The sequence below is a fragment of the Squalius cephalus genome (genome assembly GCF_949319135.1).
Source record: "Squalius cephalus genome assembly, chromosome: 3".
NCBI classification, from domain to species: domain Eukaryota; kingdom Metazoa; phylum Chordata; class Actinopteri; order Cypriniformes; family Leuciscidae; genus Squalius; species Squalius cephalus.
In genome coordinates this window covers 56798436-56821792 of record NC_137124.1, presented here as the reverse complement: position 1 = coordinate 56821792, position 23357 = coordinate 56798436, and the positions used below count along the sequence as shown (strand labels likewise).

The following is a 23357-nucleotide window of genomic DNA, read 5'->3' as shown; positions in this document are numbered from 1 at the left end:
TGCTAGTTTCAGCCCGACGCAGTTATCATTTTCACATCCTGCGCCACGTTGTTTAAACGGGCATTTGTGCGCCCATGGGTTGCTGGTCTGAAAAGCAGATGTTCAGGCGCATTATTGGTGCGTTGCTATTCTGAGGAACTGAAACAGACTGAGCCATTGACCAACTGAAACCTGGTCTAAAGTCAATGGCGCAGTATTTTATTTATTTATTTAAAGAGCGTGTTAGTAATGTGCGCCTATATGTCACAAACCTCTGGTTTCTTGAACATGACAATGAGTTCACGATACTCAAATGGCCTCCACAGTCACCAGATCTCAGTCCTGTAGAGCAGCTTTGGGATATGCTGGAACGAGAGATCGATGAACAGCTGATAAATCTGCAGAAACTGCGTGATGCTATCATTACAATATGGACCAAAATCTCTAAAGAATGTGTCCAGCACCTTGTTGAATCATTGCCATGAAGAATTTAGGCAGTTCCCTGGTACTAGCAAGCTGTACCTAATAAAGTGGCCGGTGAGAGTATATTTTAGATGGAATTTGAGGGAAATTGCATACACACATCATTCGCCTGTATGAGACACGTCATCTCCATAAACAGTAAAATAAATAAAATAGTGTGGGAGTAGCTTGAAGCTGAATGCTCGAATGAGAAAATGAACCATGGTTCATTCAAAGTGACACGCATTTGCCAGTTGTACATAGAAAATGTTATTTATTAGTCTATCCGCTCTTATAAGATGTTCACCAGTGTCTCAAACCACATTCATCTGTGCGGAGGAGCAGAGCCGAAGCACAACCAACACAATGTTCTCTGCGATATGCATCTCGTTTTATTTGTTTAACTCCTGGAGGGCCAAACGTTGCATAGTGTAGCTTTAAGATACTTATCAAATCAAATCAGATAAGTTTAAGTATGTCCTAATGAGATTCATGGAGTAATTCAAATTTGATGTTTGAAAGTTTGATGCTTAAAGTCCCCCTGTAGTCAATCATTTTATCTCTGAAACTCATCTTTGATCACCAAAATGACATATTTAAAAGTTTTTTCCTTGAAAAAAAAAAGATATATGCCTTAAAATAGCTTGAATGTAACTCGACACCCTTGCCTCATTTAGTATGTACGGTTGTATGAATATGCAAATGAGCCCCGCCTCCACTCACTCACTCAGCTCAGAGATCCACTGGTTGACGATCACACGTTGATCTGATTGGTTACAAGGTAGTTTGTGACGTCAGAAACACCAGCGATTTCAAAGCGTGTTTTTGAGACTGTCTTTGGTTCACTGCAGTTTTAAGGAGGAAATACTCAGCAATGGTGTCGACTTATGAATTTACACATGGTTTGTCTAAAAGCATATTAAAAACACCACAGAGACAATATTAAAAACTTGATTTTCACCACAGGGGGATTTGTGTTACGAATTACGCTCTGACAAATTTCAGTAGGCATCAATGCATGAAATCAAGCTGACGTAGCTGAGTGTGTTTTGGGCCTTAGAGATTATGCCGAACATTTTCTCTGGAGTTTTTCTTTCTAATGCCTCAGTTTAAAATCTCATTATAGAGGTAAGCAGACATGGTAAACACCTGCTGACTTTTAAGCAAACATGCCTCTTGAAGGTATATGGCCTGACTCCATCAACGTGAAACATTATCAGCTCAAACTCAGCGCAGGAGACTCTGTTTCTGGGTCAGTCGTGCTCCTCTGTGTGTCCTTGGCTCTGACACTTTATAATGTGTGTTAGCGGGAATCTGGCGCTCTCGGGAATCCCGCTGCGTGGAGATCGAGGCGAATTTGAACAAGTCATCTATACACACACTCACACACTAGTCGAACGCACTTAATCCCATCCCGGTATCAGAAGCAGCCGTTGATGTTGGACAGAACGAGTGTCTGTGGAACTGAGATAAAGCCATCTCTCACTCAGATGCCAGAAACGCGTGATCAAAGTTTGCAAAATGATTAATGTAAGACATCGAATGCAGTTTATATTAGAGCTTGGATATGACAGATGGTTCAGTGTAAACATAACTGGATGAATGTAGTCACAGAGTTGTTGCAGACGTGTGGTGAAGTGGTTCAAGCCCCTGTGGAGCTCAATAGGAGATATTATGAGGACCGTTCATGTCGCTCTTCACATTACAGTGACAGTGTGTGTTTACTGAAGCGACCAGAGACTGTCATGTTCCAGGAAGGACATAAATAAAGTTTTAGTAGTCCATACTATTTAGTGGGCTATTTTCCAAGTCTACTAAAGCCATATGATCACGTTGTGGTGATTTTCAGCCAATTATGACCTATATTTTAGTGTCTTTCTCACTTAAAGCTATCGTATGACTTTAGAAGACTTGGAATATAGTGTGAATCATATGATCTGTTTAGTCATTTTTGGGGCTTGACAGTCCCTTCACCTCCACCTTCACCTTCACCTTCACCTTCACCTTCACCTCCACCTCCAACTCCATCTTCACCTCCTCCTCCTCCTCCTCCACCTCCATCTTCACCTCCAACTCCATCTTCACCTCCATCTTCACCTTCTCCTCCACCTCCTCCTCCATCTTCACCTTCTCCTCCACCTCCTCCACCTCCAACTCCATCTTCACCTCCATCTTCACCTTCTCCTCCACCTCCTCCACCTCCACCTCCACATTCTCCTCCACCTCCTCCACCTACACCTCCTCCTCCACCTCCACCTTCACCTTCACCTCCAACTCCATCTTCACCTCCATCTTCACCTTCTCCTCCACCTCCTCCTCCACCTCCACCTCCACCTCCACCTTCTTCACCTCCACCTCCAACTCCATCTTCACCTCCATCTTCACCTTCTCCTCCTCCTCCACCTCCACCTTCTCCTCCACCTCCTCCTCCACCACCTCCTCCTCCACCTCCACCTTCTCCTCCACCTCCTCCTCCACCTCCACCTTCACCTCCACATTCCCCTCCACCTCCACCTTCACCCAGCCTCTGTAATATCATTATCACTGTCCTTGTGAAAAAGTGTCGGCTCAATAATTACTGGCCATCTTTCAGTTGTTTAATGTCCATGCTATTTGAATGATATTATATTATATTATATTTCATTTAATGTAGAGCTCAGCTTCGATTAGCCCTACATGATGAGTCCCTGAAGGCATGTCAGTCGTGAGCGTGTTGGAAAACAGATTTAACGGACACTCGTCGGAGCCGATAATTGAATGTAATGATTCATGACCCTAGCAAGTAAACAAAAGTTAAGCAACATAGAATCTCATTTCCATCCTCTCCGCTCTGCTGAGCAAATGAAATCACGTCAATCCTGCAGCCTGAGCTGGTGTGTGTTATTCTGCTTTCTGCCAGAGGTGTGTCGACACACACCACTGTCATGAGAGATCTCACTCTCTCTATTCAAATCCATTTCAAAGCGCTTTATTGGCGTGACTGGTTTACAAACAAGGTTGACAAAGCAACAATGGACATATCAGAGAAAAACAGTGACAGACAAAAGGTGCCCGTAATAAAATGAAATGAAATGAAATAATAAAATGAAATAATGAAATAAATGAAATAATGAAATAATGAAATAAATTAAATGAATGAAATAATGAAATAAATTAAATAAATTAAATAATGAAATGAAATAATGAAATGAAATGAAATGAAATTAATTAATTAATTAATCAATCAATACAATGAAATGAAATAATGAAATAAAATAAAACAAAATTAGGTTAAATGAAATGATGAAATTAAATTATATATAAAAAAAAAATTATATATATATATATATATATATATATATATATATATATATACACACACACACACACAGTGCTTTCATAATGTTGTTTTTCTCATTTTTCTCCATTCTTTCCATGTAATAGTCCAGGTTCCTGGTCCTGCCCCAAACCTTCATGCAGTGGTCACGTCCCCCTCCACAGTGAGTCTCAGCTGGGACGTGCCCCTCATAGGCAATGGAGAGATCCTACACTACAAGATCTACCACATGGAGAAGGGCATGGACACTGAGCAGGTAAAACTAGAGCCCAGCTCCACCTCCACCTCCACCTTCACCTGCACCTCCACATGTACCTTCACCTCGACCTCCACCTCCACCTCTACATGTACCTTCACCTCCACCTCCACCTCCACCTCCACCTTCATCCACAACTTCACCTCCACCTTTACCTTCACCTCCACCTTTACCTTCACCTCCACCTTCACCTCCACCTTCACCTCCAACTTCACCTCCACCTTCACCTCCACCTCCACCTCTACATGTACCTTCACCTCCACCTCCACCTCCACTCCACCTCCACCTCCACCTCCACCTCCACCTTCACCTCCACCTTTACCTTCACCTCCACCTTTACCTCCACCTTCACCTCCACCTTCACCTCCACCTCCACCTTCAACTTCACCTACACCTCACCTCCAACTTCACCTACACCTTTACCTCCACCTCCAACTTCACCTCCACATTCACCTCCACCTTTACCTCCACCTCCACCTTTACCTCCACCTTGAAATACATTAAAAAAATTCTAATTGATTATTAAGTATTTGTAATGAAATTTAATCCTGTATTTTAAATAATTTATTACTAATCTGAAATAAAATAATATTTTTATATTCTCATCTAAAGCGTGGTTTACAATTATGTGCAAAAATAATAATGATAAAAATAGTAATTAATGAATCATAGATCAAGATAAATAAATACATAAACAAATCTTAATTATTAATACAAATATTTATTTATTAAAAAATAAAATGTTTTTAAAAATGTGTGTATATATATATATATATATATATATATACACAGTATATACACATTTATATATTAATCAATTATTCGTAAATTATTATATATTATGCACTTATATTCATATTATACACATGTATATTTATATAATAAAATATGTCGAATTATCAGTATCAGTCAAAATATTTACATTTCTATATCTGTGTATAATAACTCCGCCATTATCTGCCTATATCTCTGACCTGTCTCTCTCTCATCAGGATCTGGATGTGAACACACTGTCCTACACCATGACTGGACTGAAGAAGTTCACAGAGTACAGTTTTAGAGTGGTGGCCTACAACAAACATGGACCTGGAGTCTCCACCGAGGACATATCCGTGCGCACATACTCTGATGGTACTTACAGTAAATCTGCTCTTTTTGCTTCATCTTCAGCTAGTCAGTTTCCAGCACTCCTCCACTTATTTTGCTCCTCAAAATAACCATAATAAGGGGTTATAGCTCTACTAGGCAATAAACCAGCTATCATCTATATCCCTGATGTAGCTGCATCAACAGAGCAATATCAGCGGGCTCCAAAAGTAACTTAATGCCATACCTGTCAATGCTGAGTGAATTACTGGTTTGTTACCTCCCGTGAAACTGTATTTTGTAGTTATTACTATATACTTCAACTGGGACTCGTGAGCTTCTAGACATCTGTTACATTTTTTATGCTCACTGTAAAATTAGGCCATTTTTCTTACGGTTATTGTGAAATGGAGTCAACAACCTTTTCTAAATTGTGTTGGTCTGAATATAGGCAGGGCTTGACATTAACACCCGACTTCAGCAGTGGCGTGTAACGCAGTCACTCCTACTGGCCACTTCAGCGGGATGAATTTTAGATATAATATATACATCGTTCAATTTCTTTTAAAAAGGCATCTGAAATAATAAACTAAGTGCAATGTAGTGTTGTCAAAAATAATTTTTTCGTTACATATCGATACCTGAAATATCTGAAACGCTTCCAATACTAATTTTCCGCAGAATAGATACACGATATCAGATGCTCTCTCTCTCTCTCTCTCTCTCTCTCTCTCTCTCTCTCTCTCTCTCTCTCTCTCTCTCTCCGACAGCGAGTGACACACAAACCCACTCGTTTCATTTGATGAATATTGTTGGTGTTACAGGGCTTGAATTTCACTGTGGGATTGCACGTATTGCGCATAATTTGACTCATTCCTGCAGATTTTGTGTGCACACATAAAGCCGCTTCTCAGGACTAAATTGAGTTCTTTTTCGCCGCTTAAACAGTGAAATACACACAATAATACACAAAATAATGTCACAATGCCGGTCTTGGCGAGAATTCACATAAACACAGTCAGTTATGTCTTAAGTGAACAAACAGTTGAGAAAGAAAACGCATGTGTAACAGTATAATGGATCCGTGCGTCAGGTCTTAAAGTGACAGCAGCCTAATAAACCTACTGCCAAATTATGAGATAATATTTCAAATATCTATGCCATTTTTTCTCCATGATATCAATGTCAAAATTGTGGCTCGTGAAAATGCAGCTGCACAGTGCAACACATTTAATGTCAAGCCCTGAATTTACAGTAGATGCCTTAGTGGAGTGCTTTGAGAAACATGAAAGTAGCCATTGACAATAGTTAAATATATCGTTTAGTGGTCATTATATAAAACTATTTGACTGCTCAGTACTAGCATTAACCAATCAGAATGCAGTAGACCCATGTAATAAATGTGGATAATAAATCTCAGTAACCCTGTCCTCCCTGTGTTCAGTCCCCAGCGCTCCACCGCAGAACATGACGGTTGAAGTGCTGAACTCGAAGGTAAGGCTGTATGACAGTGAACAGTAGCTCTGATGTTGCTGAGATTTAACTGCACATCTGTGCACTGTCACAAAGCTTCACATCCTCATTTATTCTTCCTCTGTGTTCTCCTCCCCCTCTTTCTCAACATACAATTTATATTTGTCTTGCTGCCGGGGAATATGAGTCCTCCTCCTGTTGTTTTTATTCATGTGTGTTTATTGTTCTAGTCATATATAGACAAGCTAGCGTCTTGGGCTGTGAAGATGCATTTAGCACTATTATTTCATGGCGTTTGCTAAGGCAAGAATGACTTGATTTTAGAGTTTGAACAAACCCATAAGCCTAAGTGTTAAAGTGCCCCTATTATGGTATTTTAAAAGTTCCTGATTGTAATCTCGTACAATAGGTTTACATGCATCCGTGGATGCAAAACACTTTAATTTTCTCGTAATATAATTGCATCTCACTTCTCAAAGAGTCTGAAAACGGTTTGTTTGAAGATTTAGGATGAAGAACATAAGCCATATTTAAGGACCACAACATTACAGATTTTTTTATTTATTCCCATGACTATTTTAGAAACAGTATCCCCAAAGCATCAATACAGATAACAACAACAACAATAATATTAATTATCTCACAATAATCATAAATAAATAAATAAATAAACACTGATGGCCAGAATATGCCAGTGATAAAGTTTAAATACAATTTGTGTGAATGTTTTTACAAGTAACCATTTAAAATTTGTGTTAATTATAGACATAGTTTATTATTAGTAATAGAAAATCGTGATGTTTATGTTTGTGTTCATGCCTTATAGTTGCATTTAGCAGATTAGAGCTGGGTGATAATATAGTTTACATATTTTATGTGACGATACAAGCAATCAAGCAGATATATATAAGTTGTATATATATATATATACAACTTTTAACTCTTTCCTCGCCAGCGTTTTATTTTAAAAAGTGTCTGGTCAGCGTCTTATTTGACTGGAGATTCAGTACTCTTTCAGAAGGTGTGTAATAGCGCCCCCTACCGTATAACAGCGAAAACACAGAAAGCCAGAAAATTACGTCAATAGCGGGGAATCGTGTAATAAATGACGGAAAATTATTTCAATGGCAGGGAAAGAGTTAATATATCGCTGGCCAAAATTAGAGTTTAAATTTCTTGACAATATAACAATCAAGCCGTTCATCTTTGGGTTGTGCTTTATTGTACAGGACGTGCACTTACAGCATTCTTACCCAAGAAAGTACTGGGTAATATACAGCGGCGACAGGGGTTAAGGTTAGGTTCAGGGTTAGTACCCAGTTACTGGAATAAGTACATGTGGAACAGGCCTGTACAATAAAGTGTGATTTGCTATAATACATAGCACCTACTGTGAGTGTACTATGTATATGGGTGATAGAAATGCATTCAGCATTCAACAAACACTTTAAAGAACCCATCAATAGGTCAAGTCTTAAACACTAGCAACCGCACAGGAACTGTTCAGAACTCCTTAGCATCGTAACAGCCAGTTTTGCGCAGCAATCCAGTAGTATTAAAGTCTATTTGCATTGTGGTTACACACAGATCCACACACTTTCAAGCCTGTAATGGGTTTTATGGCTCAGTAATTAGCACTGAATAATAATGAAGGCTTTATGTCCCAGGCATAAGCTTTATTCTTTCAGTTTTGTAAATTGCATGAGAAGACGGTTAATTAGCGGGATCCTACGGACTGTATCGAGTCCCCTTGCGTGGCTACACAACAGACAGGGGGAATTCAATCTGTGTGTGTGTGTGTGTGTGTAATGAACACAGTGACTTGGTATATGAGGCCCACACTGGTGCCACCTTGCACACACATGTGACCCATGAGTCAATTAAAACAAGTTTGTTTTTGCTGAAAACACAAGCAGCAGTTAGCGAGGTAAACTGGAATTGAGAATTGAAATACAGTAATTGCATACATGGTGCAGATTTAATTCGGTTGATTCCCTCATGGCCCGTGAACACGGCAACTGTGGATAGTATTAATTAATTCCCCACCCACGCTGGGCGGCCTTCATTATCCCAGCATGCACTGCAGGCCTCCTCCATCTATCCCGAGCTTCAGTCCCTCAGGCTCCTCTACACTTCACAGCATTATCTATTATTCATGTGTTCGGTGAGGCCGGCCTCCACTGCTCCCCCAATGCCCTCTGTCGCAGGACTGATATACTTGCACATGCTTTATGTGGAGGACGATCACGTTCTCTAATGGACGCCTCGGGGAGACAGTGACTTAGGGTTAGATGCCTGTGCTCAGGCTTGTTACTATGGTGGTTTTGCATGCAGAAGCCCGGAGGAGCTGCTGAATAAATGGCAGCGCTAATAAACTCACTGTGTTAGAAATCTCATACTGGTACTAAATTTCATTTGCGACCGTTAAAAAATAATGTTCTGTATAGTATGAATATGGGCTGTTGTGTGAATGAAATTCGGACGTACTACATTCGCCATTTTGTCATTGTCATGTGACCTACGCCGTCAGTTGCGTCGCTTCACGGCCTCATGGGACAGTAAAGTGTCCATTGAATGCGCACTTCAGAATCTCACTGTAAGTAGTAGGTCCCTGTTTTTCGAATACTATGTATTCGGTCATATTTCTCAGTAGAGCTGCACGATATGGTTACGATTCTGGATAAATTGAGAATCATGATTTTTTTGTTTCAAATGGAGATCATGATTCTGAACAGACAACTAAACAGACTAATTTACCAACACGTTCTCATCTCAGGGCGTCATATAGCACGCAGTGTGTTTATCGTCTAATGTTTACGCGAAAATTAGTTTTTACGTCCATATGATACGCCAACCCGTTCACTAAATGCGTCTCTATAGTACGCAGTGTGTTTATCGTGCAATGTATATGCGAAAATTAGTTTTTACGTGCATAGGATACGCATGGGTTGGTTAGGGTAGGTTTAGTAGTGGTGTGGGGTGCGTGTGTATTATACGTTTGGGTAGGATTAGTGGTGTGGGGTGTGTGTGTATTACACGCAATAAATTGCGTATCAAATGCACGCGAAAACTGCGAACCATATGGACGTAAAAACTCATTTTCGCGTAAACATTGGACGATAAACACACTGCGTGCTATATGACGCCCTGAGATGAGAACGGGCTGAATTTACTAGAGGTTCTGGCAAAATGTTAATCGCTACAGTCTATTTCAAATGTTTAATTAATTTGAAATAAATAAAAAAAATAAGTTTGAGTGAATGATTCAACGACTCACTCATAAAGACTTGTTTCATTGCTGGATGAATCAGCGTTTTTGAACGAATCTCAAAAAAAAATTTAACAGTCACTTGTCGCCACCTACTGGTATAACGATGTTATCGATACAATCTTTATTTGAATAATAATAATAATAATAATTGATATTGATATATATATATATATATATATATACACATGACAACTGCTTTATCTGGATCAGCGGCAGTGCAAACGCAGATTTGGTTTAATAGACATAGCCGAATCGCTGTCGTTTACGAGTGAGATCTTGTGGGTGTTTGAATCGAGGTCGTAATCTTCTAATTGTGAAGCTCTGCTACTCAGTTGGCGACTTGGCGTACTGTTACTATATAGTCAGAAAGTATTCGATTTTGGATGCAGCGACTGTGTTTATTGCTGTAGAAGGAAATCAGAGTGTGTGACACTGAGGATATTTTTTGGTTTTCCCAACTGTTAACTTTATAGAGCATCATGATCAGATGGCAACCTCCACCGGCAGATGCTCAGAACGGTGAGATCATCGGCTACAAGATCCGCTACAGGAAGGGTACAAGGAAGAGCGAGGTGGCGGAGATTACTTCAGGATCGCAGCTCTATCAGCTCATAGATGGTAAGCTCATGTCAAACTCAGAAGGACTGAAAGATATTTGGTTGTTTTCAAGTCATAATCGACCTCGGCACCAATAACTGGCCGATGAATAAAGCCTTGTGCACACGGGACGATTGATGCACCGAGTGAACGTGCAAATTCACTCCCTGACAGTAGATGGCGCTTATTGAAAAACAGAAATACCCCATAACTCCCTCTTATTGAGATTTTTGTAGTTGCTGTGACGCTTGTCATAAAGTTCTTTGTTCAGACACCAAAGAGACCAGCAGCTCTACATTCATCTTGCCTCGTTACATCTTCTTCTTCGTTTACTTACTTCCTCTTCGTCGTCTTTGTCTATCAATGTGTGTTCGGCAAGACCGTTTTGTGCTTGAGCGCCACCAAGTACCACACTTCAGCAGCTCCAGGCACGTGAACAAAAGCACCAATCTCATTGGTCAGCCAGTTTTTAACGCGGCGTCAAACAAAAAAAAAAAAACCTGAGGTGTTTTTTAAAAGTTAAACGTTGGTGAAAAGCGCGTGCGATAATCGTCCCGGTTTGCGCGAGGCTTTACTCTGTTCCAAACAGAGTAATCAAATCTGCTGACGGACTAGACATATGTTAGACATATGTCATAGGCCTGTCAGCTTAGTTACTTTGAGTTAATTTAGCTCAATTAATGCAAAAATGACACATTTATTCATGCGCCCTGATCCTATTTGAATAATTAATAAGTCTGTCATGTAATTAATTTGGTTAATTTTGTGAACAAAATTAATTACATGGCACTCTAGATAGTCACTCACTGAAAAACCCATATTGGCTGACACTTTTTTTTTTTTGGTTACACTTTATTTTAAGGTGTCATTGTTACAGTGTAATTATATATTTAAGTACTGAGTAATATTAAGCAACTACATGTACTTACTATAGGGTTAGGGTAGGATTAGGATTTGATTTGCATGTAATTATGCATAATTTACTGTTAATTACTGTTGTAAGTACATGCAACATATGTAACAAGGACACTGTAAAATAAAGTGTTACCTTTTTTTTTTTTTTAGAAAGCACCATTACATTTTGTCCTTAACCATATACAGTCTCTAGAAAAGCTAATTTCTCAGACATATTCCAAAATAGAGTGACAAACTCTATCCATTAATGAAACAAAAGTGAAAATTAATTAATTAAATCAAATCCAAAATAGATATCAACAGCTTCTTGGGTGTCACGCTGTGGTCGGCATCAAAGAGCATAATGGTTGTTTTCTGTTCCAGTTGAGTTGAGATGAGATATTTCTCAGTTCAAAGGCTTGAAGTGGAGTGTTAAAAGAAGACATGGGTTTCTATTTCCCACAAGGCCGCAGGAACAGCTCTGCCTTTAGCATTCGACGCTCTAAGCAGACGCTTATTAACATTTTAAAGCAATTACAACCTCGGGCTTATTTAAAGACAGCAGGCATTCTCAAATTGTAGTTGTTCATGTCAGTCTAGTGTATAAATCAGCGCTCGAGGCGATGCTGTAGCGTGTAGGTCAGTGTGTCGCACAGAGGAGCCGGTGATGATGATGATGATGATGATGATGATGATGATGGGGGGGGGGGGGGTGTATATAGCTTGTCTCAGTATATAGCTTGAGAAACACACATGCGTGAAGCGTCTTTCTGTTTGTTTCCAGAGAAATGAGCTGACTGGTTGATTGAGATGTATTGCTTTACTTTTACTATTGCTAATGCTTGTGGTGAGCAGCTGTATAGGAACCACCCAGAACTTCTTAGAAGAAGCTAAAAAAAAAAACAAAGTGCAAATCTAGTTCATTTTGTGCAGTTTTAGCTAAAAAGTAGCAGCTTTACAGAGATAACAGGAAAATAATGCGACAAAGTTTGTTTCCAGAAGAAAATACCGTCACAGTCCAACTTAAGTAAGCTCAGTGATGTTTAATTTTGTTGTAAAAAAGTTATTAATTTAGTTCATTTATATATATATATAGCCATTCTGGAGAAAACCGTGATGTTATTGTCCAGCTCAGTTCAGTTCTCATATAATGGTGTCAATGCAGACCGATCAATAATATTGTTGAATATTCAATTAAATGACAACTACAACGTTGTCTTTTATTTCACAACGCTTGTAGGGCTGTATTGAGGTTTTTCCCCCATATTTTTCAGGTCTGCAGCGAGGCACTGAATACATGTTGCGAGTGGCGGCCATTTCGGTGAACGGCACGGGTCCCGCCACAGACTGGACCACGGCTGAGACGTTTGAGAGCGATCTGGACGGTAAAAACCGGCAGAATCCTGTGAGAACTGGTGCTCGATTAGGACGACAAAGTGTAATGTGGCTCGTTCTCTGGTTTCAGAGACAAGTGTGCCGGACGTCCCCAGCTCCTTGCATGTACGGCCTCTTGTGAACAGCATCGTAGTGAGTTGGACGCCCCCGGAGAACCAGGACATCGTGGTGAGGGGTTACAGCATTGCCTATGGGATCGGCAGCCCTCATGCAAAGACCATTAAAGTGGACTACAAACAGAGATACTACACCATTGAGAACTTGAGTAAGACCCTCATTATAATAATGATGCTCTGCACACAATACGATTTCAACTAAATGCTAAATATTGTAAACAGCAAAGATTTTTTCCAGGTTAAAAATATATTTTGTTTATGAATAAGTATATTACAAAATTTACCTTCAATATAAGACTGTAAATATAAACATATATATATATATATATATATATATATATATATATATATATATATATATAAACATTTAGATTGAAGATAGGAATAAAAAGGTCACAAATAAATAAATAAATATAATTAAAACTTATGTTAAGTTTATATTAAAACTTGTATTAAAATTTTTTTTTACCTACAATTTTTTATTTTTATTTTTTATTTTATTTGCCATTTAGGACTATAATAAATTGTGTGAACATTTTAGTTGTTGTATCATAATGAAGTCAGGTTGAACTTGTCATATTAAATAAATCAACCAAACAAAAAAAATAGTTTAGATGTAACTATGAATCACAGATTACCTGACCTGTAGTATTCTCATGCACGTGAAATGTAAATGTTTCACTGTAAATCATGATACAAATATTAATACACGATGACCGTACCATGGTTATGATTTTCAATACTGTGCTGTTTTGATGGCTACTATGATATAAAATGATTTTCATATGCATAAAAGATGGCACTTGATACTTCAAAGAATACCATGTTATTTCCATGATGCATTTCCAAAAACAAACAAACAAACAAACTAAATATTGCTATATTGCTAACACTTTACAGTAAAGTTTCATTAGTAAACATTAGTTGATCAATACATGATATTGATCAATACATTTGTTACAGTGTTTATTAATCTTTGTTAATGTTAGTTAATAAAAATACAGTTGCACATTGTTTCTTCATGTAAGTTTACAGTGCATGATCTAATGTTAACAAATACAACTTTTGTTTTTAATAATGTATTAGTAAATCCCGAAATTAACATTAATTAAGATTAATAAATGCTACAGAAGTATTGGTAACACTTTATTTTAGTGTCATTGTTACATATGTTACATGTACTTACTATAGTAATAACAGTAAATTATGCATAATTACATGCAACTAACCCTCAACCAAATCCTAATCCTATAGTAAGTACATGTAATTGCTTAATATTACTCAGTACTTAAATACATAATTACACTGTAACAATGACACCTTAAAATAAAGTGTAACCGAAGTATTGTTCATTCTTAGTTCATGTTAAATAATGTTACCGTTACCGCTATATCCTTAAACCTGCACTTTTTGGTAACTGAATTGGCAACATGTTCAATTTATGATTCTAAACATTCATTCACAGCTTCATCAGACAAACATGAAGTACTGTAGCACTCATTAAACAGCTCTGTTGCCTATAAAAGTGAATGAAAGGAAACAGAACTGGGTAAATGCATTGTGGGACTCGAGAGTGGGAGATTTACCCCTCTCTCCACCCCACTGTAATTACATTTAAAGAAAAGAGAAAAAAATAATCATCAGAAGAAACGGCATAATTTCAGTTTTCGTACTTCATCTAATTAAACGAGCGAGAATCAGTGATGGTGTTTAAATCTGCACCCCTGCTAGGATGATGAACATGTCTGAAGCTCTCAGAGGAGCTGTGGGGTTTGATTATCTAAATGATTGTCTTTCTCCTGCCAGATCCCAGCTCACACTACGTCATCACACTGAAGGCCTACAACAACGTGGGGGAGGGAATCCCTGTGTACGAGAGCGCCATCACTCGACCCCAATCAGGTCGGTCATATAACACAACACACTATATACTCGCTCTAAAACACTTTACTTCTTTGGCATTGCTGTATTCCTAATAATAGGAATGCTAATGATTGCATATTCTGTGTGGTAGTGTATAAAATCAATATCACATTTGTAGTCATGCTGATATTTGGAGAGAGAAAAAACAGCACTCTTTGTGTGATATTGATTGACTATATTAAATTATATCAGTATAAAAGACATACAGAGGTATTTTTATGAAGGTAATAGAGTAGCAAAACTCGAGAGCACGCAGATGTGAATTTGAGAACTTGTACAATGAATATTCGTTGTGTCTGTTATTGTATTTCTGTGAATGGCATTTTACCCATTTCTGACTATCGTCTGCAAGTGCAAATCTCAACATTCAACTATTTTACAGGTTTCCACATTGGAGCTGTGAGTGGAAATGTTTGGGTACAAGTACGAATATTTTTGTACAAGTTCTCAAATTCACATCTGCGTGCTCTCGAGTTTTGCTACTCTTTTACCATCATACATTTTTGCCCCCTTATCTTGAATATTAGAGGCATTATAAACGCATTTTAATAGAGTAAATCACACAGTGTATGCGTGCGCTCTCTAGGTGTGTTTTTGTGTAGTGAGACATACTCCACTTCACTTCAGATGACACATCGTTAAAACAAAAATCACGATTTTATCATAGACGATATACACTCACCTAAAGGATTATTAGGAACACCTGTTCAATTTCTCATTAATGCAATTATCTAATCAACCAATCACATGGCAGTTGCTTCAATGCATTTAGGGGTGTGGTCCTGGTCAAGACTCCAAACTGAATGTCAGAATGGGAAAGAAAGGTGATTTAAGCAATTTTGAGCGTGGCATAGTTGTTGGTGCCAGACGGGCCGGTCTGAGTATTTCACAATCTGCTCAGTTACTGGGATTTTCACGCACAACCATTTCTAGGGTTTACAAAGAATGGTGTGAAAAGGGAAAAACATCCAGTATGCGGCAGTCCTGTGGGCGAAAATGCCTTGTTGATGCTAGAGGTCAGAGGAGAATGGGCCGACTGATTCAAGCTGATAGAAGAGCAACTTTGACTGAAATAACCACTCGTTACAACCGAGGTATGCAGCAAAGCATTTGTGAAGCCACAACACGCACAACCTTGAGGCGGATGGGCTACAACAGCAGAAGACCCCACCGGGTACCACTCATCTCCACTACAAATAGGAAAAAGAGGCTACAATTTGCATGAGCTCACCAAAATTGGACAGTTGAAGACTGGAAAAATGTTGCCTGGTCTGATGAGTCTCGATTTCTGTTGAGACATTCAGATGGTAGAGTCAGCATTTGGCGTAAACAGAATGAGAACATGGATCCATCATGCCTTGTTACCACTGTGCAGGCTGGTGGTGGTGGTGTAATGGTGTGGGGGATGTTTTCTTGGCACACTTTAGGCCCCTTAGTGCCAATTGGGCATCGTTTAAATGCCACGGCCTACCTGAGCATTGTTTCTGACCATGTCCATCCCTTTATGACCACCATGTACCCATCCTCTGATGGCTACTTCCAGCAGGATAATGCACCATGTCACAAAGCTCGAATCATGTCAAATTGGTTTCTTGAACATGACAATGAGTTCACTGTACTAAAATGGCCCCCACAGTCACCAGATCTCAACCCAATAGAGCATCTTTGGGATGTGGTGGAACGGGAGCTTCGTGCCCTGGATGTGCATCCCACAAATCTCCATCAACTGCAAGATGCTATCCTATCAATATGGGCCAACATTTCTAAAGAATGCTTTCAGCACCTTGTTGAATCAATGCCACGTAGAATTAAGGCAGTTCTGAAGGCGAAAGGGGGTCAAACACAGTATTAGTATGGTGTTCCTAATAATCCTTTAGGTGAGTGTATATCGCACACCCCTAATTGTCAATAATAATTTAATTGACAAAACTTTAAAAATGGTTAATTTAAGCAAGTTCGTCTTTAGAGTGTGTAGTTTTGAGATGTGTGTACACACACACACACACACACAGCAGATACACAAGGAAAAATGAAGTGAGATGAAACTAATGTTTCACAAAGTTAACTTACAAACCAAAAGAGGCACAAAAGCATTGTGTATTCTCGCTTTTTCAGAGAAAAACTTGGAATAGTTTGTCTTTAACTGAAACAAATGCAATGATATCCGACACAATTCTGATATGTACTATGATTTTACGAATCATATTTTCATGTAAAGCAGTTATTTTTCACACTATGCAAATAGAGCACTTCTAATATGTCAGCGAATTTAAAAGCACTTGTTAAGTGATGCTCGTGTTCCCACTGTAAAGTCAAGCTCAAACGACACCTTTTATGTGTTGGTTAATCAAGTGCTTGTTGAGTAACGTGATAACTTAGTAGCGGCCACTGCTTCGGATTTGAGAGGTTATGATTAGCATTTAATTGATTAAATTAATGCTAATTTTTTAACAGCGATCGATTATGGGAATTTATGTAAATTGACATCCCTATGGATTATGATGCCACATTTATTTTAAAATAACAAGAGCTCAAGAAACTGAGTTTAAGCCATGTCTCACTGAAGTGTCAGGAGTCTCTGTTGAGTTTCTGTTCTCTCTAGGTAATCATGTTGATGCTACGGTTATGCACACTGGTTGAGTGTTGTTCTCTCATGTCGTGAGCGTTCTCCAGCAGACCCCGGTGGTCTCCAGTGCTTTTCTTCCTAGCAACCAGAGGAATTGTCATGATGATGGGATGCAGATAAAGCCATCTGCGCTTCACGACTGAAGGGCTGCTTAATAGCGCTGAGCATGATGGAGATGCAGAGCTTTGATTAAACACTGCTCTTATCCCACATACAGGAACATCTTAACATCACAGGAAATGAGTCACTCCACCATCCAAGAGCATGTCGACATGATTATAATTAACATTATAAAACACTGCGGATCTTGTTGTTCATGGTGAACTTGACATTTTTTATCAACTGAAGTGCTAAATGGTTTCCTCATCCTAAGTACAGTTTTTCTTAAGCAACTAGAAACATTTTTGTGCAAAATTAGATTTAACCCCTTAACTCTCAACATCCCTCAAGCGGAAACACTACTTTAAAACCTTTTAGCAGGCTCCTCCCCTTAGTGGGCGGGGTCATGTTTCATATTTCTAAATTTATTAACTATTTTATAATAAAAAAAATTGTAATCTTGACAAAACCTATCGTCGGAAATGTCAAAAGTCAAAAGGGTCCATGTTTGGTGGCTGTTTTGTGATATTGTGACAGAAATGTGCTAATTTGTTACAGGTGAACACATATTAAAAAAAAATAAAAATAATAATAATCTATGAAATGTGTGTGTCACCCGGTGGCCATTTTTGGTATAGTGCCTAAACAAAATCTCATAGGAACTTATATGTGACCATAGATCACAAAACCAGTCACGAGTCGCACGGGTATATTTGTGGCAATCGCCAACAATACATTGTATGGGTCAAAATGATTGATTTTTCTTTTATGCCAAAAATCATTAGGATATTAAGTAAAGATCATGTTCCATGAAGATATTTTGTACATTTCCTACTGTAAATATATAAAACATTTATTTTTGTGAGTGAGTGCAGGACAATCATGAACATAAATGGACAACTTTAAAGGAGATTTTTTGCACCCTCAGATTTTCAAATAGTTGTATCTTGGCCAAATATTGTCATATCCTAACAAACCATACATTAATAAAAAGCTTATTTATTCAACTTTCAGATGATGTATAAACTCAATTTCAGAAAATGGACCCATGTGACTGGTTTTGTGGTCCAGGGTCACATATCAACTTCAACTTTGGAACACAACATGTTTTGTCTACTGAATGATAGACAACGTAGTAGGGCTGCATTATTTGATTTAAATCTTTTTTTACTTTATTTTTTTTATTAAATTGCAGTTTGTCGTGCTTGTTTGTAGGGCTGCATTAATTAGGGCAATTTTTTCTGATTTTATATCAATATGGCTATATAATAATAATAATAGAGAACTTGATTCACGCTGCATAAGTAAAGAAAGAGAGAAAAACTAAAGCTGGCCATTCCTGACACCGGATGATTTCTCACCTGGCGTTTTGATCAATGGTACACTCTTATTACCTCCCAGCATGCAATGCGGTTCATGGCATTTCTCATGTCTCCTGGTTTACCTTTAACTGAACTCAAGAGAATCCGCTGCAAGGCTTTGAAGATCTCGCTCTCCCATTCCTTCATACATAACTATCTCTTATGTTGGAGAGAATGTAGGAATGTTTAGCAAGAGGTAAAGGTGACAATGTTCCCTCTTCCAGGATATACAGACATGTTTTGCATAGAAAAAGCGATTTTAATATTCGATTACTGGATGTAAAACGGTGTGTGTGTTCGATGAGTGAAATACTGTGTGCTAAATATGTAGTGTTATGTTAGGCATTGCATGCTAGTTGGACAGTGAGTTTCAGGGAACAAGCAAAGATCAACGTCACACACTTATAGCGCTGTGTGAAAGAGGTCTGCTTCATCACTCTGGAAAATAACCTGTTTTTTCCCCACTTTTCCATTTGAAAACAAGCCAGAAAGAATGTGTTCTCATTTTTACACATATTTTCCCACTGCGAATTGTTATTCTTGGAGGGAGCGTTTAGGAAAACAGGTGATTTAAGGCAGGCAAACAGCTTTAAATCTATAAAAGAATCAGACTTCCAGATTCATTCCCTATGACAGTATTTGACAGTATCATATCAGCAAACCCGAGCAGCACCGTACATTGAAGTTATTTGAAAGATTTAGCTTGATATAAAGCTTTGGAGAAAAATGTGCATCTCTAGTGCCTTGACCTGGACAAGGTCATTGTTTCCACACCTCAAATTAAAATAAAGAGACAGGAAAGAAAAATAAAAGCCTTTTTTTCTGCTTCCTCCTGGGACACATTTGGTCAAATTGCAGTAAAAGCATTATTCATTAGAGCAACAGATCTTAACCTTTTTGTTAGCTGCATACTAATGAGTTTCATTTAATCCATGATAATTCAATAGATTTTCCAACCTTGCCAGAAATATAAGGTGTAATAAAGTTAGTTACAAAGTAAAGTTAGTCTTTCAAATCTAAACAATAGGTTTATGTGAAGCACAGACCAAAATTAAATCAAATTTAATGGGAAAAAAAGGCAATCGTACAGATTTAGAATGACATGAGTGTGAAAAATGATAAATATTAGTAGACAATAGCTCCATTAAACAGTTTTGAAAGTTACATGTGTACTAGGACCTTTATCTAAACACTAAGTCTATCCCTCACGATCGTTTTCCTTCTGTATTTGTAATGTAGATGCTAGTGAACCGAGCTGATGTAGTTCCTTGACTCGTTGTAGATGTAGTTCTCTGTAGCTCTGGATGGTCTCTTGATATCCTGTTCTAATACAATATTTTCTCTCTTTCTCCCTTTCCCAATCCCACCTCCACATTCCTCCCCCCCTCACTCCCATTTTAACCCATTAACCCGTTCTCCCGCTTCGTTACGTGTCTCCCGTCCTAAAACCCTCCCCTTGCACACATAATCGTGCTCATTTTTTCGCCTTTCACCTTTTTATTTTTTCCATGGGACATTGTGTAATTTGCCTGCAGACCCCATAGACCCTGATGTTGATTTGTACGAACTTTTCCATGCTCCATACACTCCAGTTCCAGAACCTTTACCCATGCTGCCTCCTGTGGGCGTTCAGGCGTCCGTTCTGAGCCACGACAACATCAAAGTCACATGGGCGGACAACTCGCTGCCCAAGAACCAGAAGATCACAGATGCACGCTATTACACGGTGCGCTGGAAGACCAACATACCTGCGAACACAAAGTTTAAGGTATGGTTAACAGAACCCAGGCTGTTCACAGCATCTGCCTGTAGGAGAAGGTGGATCATTTTTGGTTGTTACACCCCTGACATTGAATTATTAATTTTAGATGGCTAATACCACCACACTTACTCACACGGTGGTGGGTCTTAAGCCCAACACTTTGTACGAGTTCTCGGTCATGGTGACGAAGGCCCGGAGGACCAGCACCTGGAGCATGACTGCACATGGGACAACTTTCGAAACAAGTAAGTCCTCTACATGGGGCAGTTTGCGACCTCAACGTGGCAATTGTGTTGCATGGTCATGTGACTGAATACTAATCGCTTTGTAAGAGTGTCTAAGTCTGGGTTAGTTCACCCAAAAATAAAAATTCTGTCATTAATTACTCGCCTTCTTTCATCTTCTGATCACAAGTGAAAATATTTTTGATGAAATCTGAGAGCTTTCTGTCCATCCATTGACAGTCTACACAACTACCACTTTGACAGTTCAAAAAGTTCATAAAGAGATTGTAAAACTAATCCAAATGAATTTTAGTTTAGTCCAAATTCTCTGAAGAGACACGATCGGTTTATATGATAACATGTAATTTAGTCTTTTACTCACATATAAACATTGATCAGCAAACATAAACAGGAGCTTAACCTCACTTTTTTGACTCGTTGGAACCTCATTGGTTCTTGCAGAAGCTCAAACGTGCTGCGTAACACAAGAATGAACCTCATTGGTTCTTGCTAAAGCTCAAATGTGCTGCATAACTCGAGAATGAACCTCATTGGTTCTTGCTGAAGCTCAAACGTGCTGCGTAACACGAGAATGAACCTCATTGGTTCTTGCAGAAGCTCAAACGTGCTGCGTAACACAAGAATGAACCTCATTGGTTCTTGCAGAAGCTCAAACGTGCTGCGTAACACGAGAATGAACCTCATTGGTTCTTGCAGAAGCTCAAACGTGCTGCGTAACACAAGAACGAACCTCATTGGTTCTTGCAGAAGCTCAAACGTGCTGCGTAACACAAGAACGAACCTCATTGGTTCTTGCAGAAGCTCAAACGTGCTGCGTAACACGAGAATGAACCTCATTGGTTCTTGCTAAAGCTCAAACGTGCTGCGTAACACAAGAACGACCCTCATTGGTTCTTGCTAAAGCTCAAACGTGCTGCGTAACACGAGAATGAACCTCATTGGTTCTTGTTAAAGCTCAAACGTGCTGTGTAACACAAGAACGACCCTCATTGGTTCTTGCTAAAGCTCAAACGTGCTGCGTAACACGAGAATGAACCTCATTGGTTCTTGCAGAAGCTCAAACGTGCTGCGTGACACGAGAACGAACCTCATTGGTTCTTGCAGAAGCTCAAACGTGCTGCGTAACACGAGAACGAACCTCATTGGTTCTTGCAGAAGCTCAAACGTGCTGCGTAACACGAGAACGAACCTCATTGGTTCTTGCTAAAGCTCAAACGTGCTGCGTAACATGAGAATGAACCTCATTGGTTCTTGCAGAAGCTCAAACGTGCTGCGTAACACGAGAATGAACCTCATTGGTTCTTACTAAAGCTCAAACGTGATGCGTAACACGAGAATGAACCTCATTGGTTCTTGCAGAAGCTCAAACGTGCTGCGTAACACGAGAATGAACCTCATTGGTTCTTGCTAAAGCTCAAACGTGCTGCGTAACACGAGAATGAACCTCATTGGTTCTTGCAGAAGCTCAAACGTGCTGCGTAACACAAGAATGAACCTCATTGGTTCTTGCAGAAGCTCAAACGTGCTGCGTAACACAAGAATGAAACTCATTGGTTCTTGCAGAAGCTCAAACGTGCTGTGTAACACGAGACTGAACCTCATTGGTTCTTGCTAAAGCTCAAACGTGCTGCGTAACACGAGAACGAACCTCATTGGTTCTTGCTAAAGCTAAAACGTGCTGTATAACACGAGAACGAACCTCATTGGTTCTTGCTAAAGCTCAAACGTGCTGCGTAACACGAGAACAAACCTCATTGGTTATTGCTAAAGCTAAAACGTGCTGTATAACACAAGAATGAACCTCATTGGTTCTTGCTGAAGCTCAAACGTGCTGCGTAACACAAGAATGAACCTCATTGGTTCTTGCTGAAGCTCAAACGTGCTGCGTAACACGAGAACGAACCTCATTGGTTCTTGCAGAAGCTCAAACGTGCTGCGTAACACGAGAACGAACCTCATTGGTTCTTGCTGAAGCTCAAACGTGCTGTATAACACAAGAATGAACCTCATTGGTTCTTGCTGAAGCTCAAACGTGCTGCGTAACACAAGAATGAACCTCATTGGTTCTTGCAGAAGCTCAAACGTGCTGCGTAACACAAGAACGAACCTCATTGGTTCTTGCAGAAGCTCAAACGTGCTGCGTAACACGAGAACGAACCTCATTGGTTCTTGCTAAAGCTAAAACGTGTTGTATAACACAAGAATGAACCTCATTGGTTCTTGCTGAAGCTCAAACGTGCTGCGTAACACGAGAACGAACCTCATTGGTTCTTGCAGAAGCTCAAACGTGCTGCGTAACACGAGAACGAACCTCATTGGTTCTTGCTGAAGCTCAAACGTGCTGCGTAACACAAGAATGAACCTCATTGGTTCTTGCAGAAGCTCAAACGTGCTGTGTAACACGAGGATGAACCTCATTGGTTCTTGCTGAAGATCAAACTTGCTGCGTAACACGAGAACGAACCTCATTGGTTCTTGCTAAAGCTAAAACGTGCT

General features: G+C 39.3%; 1 protein-coding gene across 14 annotated transcripts in view; it reads left to right on the top strand.

Annotated features, from left to right (window-relative positions):
- Positions 1-23357, top strand: part of neo1a (neogenin 1a) — a 184988-nt gene that overhangs the window by 142931 nt on the left and 18700 nt on the right. For 8 of the 14 annotated variants that reach the window (XM_079864926.1, XM_079864923.1, XM_079864918.1 and 5 more), the window contains exons 10-18: positions 3865-4013; positions 5006-5144; positions 6544-6593; positions 10317-10461; positions 12609-12719; positions 12800-12994; positions 14652-14747; positions 20390-20622; positions 20723-20861. In XM_079864926.1, coding sequence (XP_079721052.1) covers positions 3865-4013; positions 5006-5144; positions 6544-6593; positions 10317-10461; positions 12609-12719; positions 12800-12994; positions 14652-14747; positions 20390-20622; positions 20723-20861 — 1257 coding nt within the window. The remainder of the gene's footprint in view (positions 1-3864; positions 4014-5005; positions 5145-6543; positions 6594-10316; positions 10462-12608; positions 12720-12799; positions 12995-14651; positions 14748-20389; positions 20623-20722; positions 20862-23357) is intronic. The other 6 variants (XM_079864928.1, XM_079864919.1, XM_079864927.1 and 3 more) reach the window with 1 other exon arrangement.